The 3,944-nt window shown below is 42.5% G+C and overlaps 1 protein-coding gene across 1 annotated transcript in view; it reads right to left on the bottom strand.

Annotated features, from left to right (window-relative positions):
- LOC112071010 (rho guanine nucleotide exchange factor 9) overlaps positions 1-3,944 on the bottom strand; it is a 52,714-nt gene that overhangs the window by 36,916 nt on the left and 11,854 nt on the right. The window contains exon 3 of the mRNA XM_024138464.2: positions 588-719. Within this exon, the coding sequence (XP_023994232.1) occupies positions 588-719 (132 nt within the window). The remainder of the gene's footprint in view (positions 1-587; positions 720-3,944) is intronic.

Here is a 3,944-nt window from a genome sequence, read left to right as displayed (position 1 = left end):
GCCTTTACTCAGTTAAGTAGGAAGTGTTTACTAGAGTATGTCCTCTTTAGCTGTAGTTGTGTGTAGCCTTTACCAGGTAATGTATTAAGCTAACAGGAAGTGTACTGTGACGCTAACAGGAAGTGTACTGTGAAGCTAACAGGAAGTGTACTGTGCTGGCTTGGATATCATACTGTTCTTTTTAGCAGGGTTCCAGCAACTAAAGTAGATGGGTTACCAGGCCAGCCCAGTATAGCTTGGCTTGGCTTGGCTTTTCCTACAGATGTAGGATCTTATTTGATCACCATGTTGCAGGAGAACTTAAAACTTAAATGTAAAACTTTCTATCATTTACACTTTCAGACATGATTTTCCCGAAAAATGTATCAATCCCTTAATTATATATCCATTAATTATAATCCACATAACAATTCACATTTCCTGTTGCTGCAGGATTATTTTCCTCCTGTAGCAAACTGGCTCAAATGAAAGATCCTACATGGTTTATAGTGTGAATCAGGGCACTCAGGAGACTGGGTGACATGAGGTATCACTAACTCACCCGTACGAAGCTAGCGGGAACCACCCCTCCTCCTCGTCAATCTGACCCACCACCAGTCCTTATTGGACGCGTCCAGCACCTTGATGACATCACCGGCCTTAAACGCCAACTCTCGGTCGGCCATGGTCACATGGTCCCATACTGCCTCAGCGCTGACGATAGATCCTCCACTTATCAACTGGAGACAAGGAACAAGGGAAGAGCGGGAGGGAGAGCGAGAAAGAGAGAGGGGGAGGAGAGAGTGAGTGTGACAGACAGACAGACAGACAGACAGACAGACAGACAGACAGACAGACAGACAGACAGACAGACAGACAGACAGACAGACAGACAGACAAGGAGAGAGAGAGACAGAGAGACAGAGAGACAGAGAGAGACAGTGATTATTCTCAATTCCACTGACACAAACATACACACAATATCATCAAGCTACATTTTATTGAACTGCAATGAGACAAAATTGAATTAACCTCTGTGTTCGAGGCTATTAGGTAATTATCAGCAGCTTACAGCCAAGTGAAATACCATTAGCAACGATGTCATGTCAGCCACCTTGGGGAGGCACTGCTCACCAGAAAAGAGAACATGCTGAGGCATGAATCGCTAAAAATCACTATTGTAAGAAAGTGTGGGGTATTTAGTCAGTTTAGTCATAATTCCGTGCTGACACCCCCATCTAATCGCATGTGAGTGAGTCGCTTGTGCTTCAAACCCACACAGAGTAATGCATGTTAATACCAGCAACCAGAGCTAAAGTCATTAGCATCTCATCATCGCTAACACAACAACACCCAAGACACAATACAGAAGGTAGGGAGGTGACCCCACCAGTGTCAGCGCAGGCTCTGTGACCGACTGATGATAAAATTACAGAATAATTACAACAGTGTTAATGTAATATAAACATCAAGGACCAACGATTGCTCAGATTCTCTGTCGGACTCTCTCTCTCTCTCTGCACACGTGTTACAGTGTGTGTGCTAACTGTTTGTGTGTGTGTGTGTCAGCGTTTCCGTTACGATAATGTGGCGTACGGACATTTGACCGGCAGCATTTTAATTTACCGGACATTCTAGAAATGTACCTGACCCATATGGATTGGGTGCATAACCTGATTAGAGAGTTCAAATGACAGAAATCACATTTAGATGATGGGAATTCATCTTAACAGAACATGCAATGGCTTGCGTCCTTCTGACTGAATTCCGATGCGCACTTTGAAGATATTACAATAACTGTCCACACTTACTTTTCCTCAGACAACAAGACGAGTAACGAACAGCAACATCACTACCCACAGGACACTGGTTGAATCAACATCGTTTCAACGTCATTTGATTGAAATGACGTTGAACCAACGTGGAATAGACGTTTACTTGACATCTACTAACCCTCATAGTAGAAAGGTTTACCTATTCTATTGGTCAAATTAAATCAAACTTTATTTGTCACATGCGCCGAGTACAACAAGTGTACACTTTACCATTAAATGCTTACTTACAAGCCCTTAAAAAACTGTTCAAGAAGAGTTAAGAAAATATTTACCAAGTAGGCTAAAATAAAAAGTAATAATAAAAACTAACACAACAAGAATAACAATAATGAGGTTATATACAGGGGGCACCGGTACTGAGTCAGTGTGCAGGGGTACAGGTTAGTTGAGGTAATCTGTCCATGTAGGTGGGGGCGAAGTGACTATACATAGATAAAAAACAGTGAATATCAGCAGTGTACAAAAGGGAGGGGGCGGGGGTCAATTTTTATTTTTATTTTTATTGATTTCACCTTTATTTAACCAGGTAGGCCAGTTGAGAACAAGTTCTCATTTACAACTGKGACCTGGCCAAGATAAAGCAAAGCAGTGCAACAAAAACAACAACACAGAGTTACACATAAACAAARGTACAGTCAATAACACAATAGAAAAATCTATAAACAGTGTGTGCAAATGGCGTGAGGAAGTAAGGCAATAAATAGCCCATAGTAGCAAAGTAATTAAGATTTAGCAAATTAACACTGGAGTGACAGATGTGCAGATGATGATGTGCAAGTAGAAATACTGGTGTACAAAAGAGCAAAAAAGTAAATAAAAACAATATGGGGATGAGGTAGGTACAATGTAAATGTAAATTGTCCAGTGGCGATTTTATGAATTGTTCAGCAGTCTTATGGCTTGGGGGTAGAAGCTGTTGAGGAGCCTTTTGGTCCTTGACTTGGCGCTCCGGTACCGCTTGCCGTGCGGTAGCAGAGAAAACAGTTTATAACTTGGGTTACTGGAGTCTCTGACAATTTTATGGGCTTTCCTCTGACACKGCCTATTATATAGGTCCTGGATGGCAGGAAGCTTGGCCCCAGTGATGTACTGGGCCGTTCGCACTACCCTCTGTAGCGCCTTGCGGTCAGATGCCGAGCAGTTGCCATACCAGGCGGTGATGCAACCGGTCAGGATGCTCTCGATGGTGCAGCTGTAGAATGTGATGTGGACACCAAGGAACTTGAAACTCTCGACCCTCTCCACTACAACTTGTCGTTCTATGCGAGTAATAAATAGCCTATTCCAAACACGCTGGGACAGTTGTGGGATGATTGATCCCAAATTCATACAACCAGTAGGCCTAGGATACATGCATATATWTTTTMTTAAACAATGAGGCTGATGCAACAAATCAGAATATTTAGCTTCAAATGTTGATGAAATATGATCTCTTCACATTACAAGCGCAGCGATGCGCACACGGCAGTAGGCTACGCAAATGTTTGTTCCATAATGSAAATAGTGGGAAAACACTGTTGCCAAAAGCATACCGTACATGTTAGTGGTCTCATGTGACAGAGATGAAAATATCCGTTAGAAGTTTAGAAAGAAGGGAGATCTAAAGATGCAACAACTAGAATGGGTTGCTAAGTGGTTGCAGAGACAAGATCATCAACAACTAGAATGGGTTGCTAAGAGGACAAGGATCATCAACAACTAGAATGGGTTGCAAGAGGACAAGGATCATCAACAACTAGAATGGGTTTGCTAAGAGGACAAGGATCATCAACAACTAGAATGGGTTGCTAAGAGGACAAGGATGATCAACAACTAAATGGGTTGCTAAGGGACAAGATCATCAACAACTAGAATGGGTTGCTAAGAGGACAAGGATCATCCACAACTAGAATGGGTTGCTAAGAGGACAAGAGTCATCAACAACTAGAATGGTTGCTAAGAGACAAGGACATCAACAACAGAATGGGTTGCTAAGAGGACAAGGATCCAACAACTAGAAGGGTTGCTAAGAGGACAAGGATCATCAACAACTAGAATGGGTTGCTAGAGGACAAGGACAGCACAACTAGAATGGGTTGCTAAGAGGACAAGGCATCATCAACAACTAGAATGGTGGTGCCTAAGAAGCGA

This window comes from Salvelinus sp. IW2-2015, unplaced genomic scaffold (genome assembly GCF_002910315.2).
Source record: "Salvelinus sp. IW2-2015 unplaced genomic scaffold, ASM291031v2 Un_scaffold1491, whole genome shotgun sequence".
In the NCBI taxonomy this organism is placed as follows: domain Eukaryota; kingdom Metazoa; phylum Chordata; class Actinopteri; order Salmoniformes; family Salmonidae; genus Salvelinus; species Salvelinus sp. IW2-2015.
The sequence above is the reverse complement of the archived record's forward strand: the minus strand, read 5'-3'. Positions and strand labels throughout refer to the sequence as shown.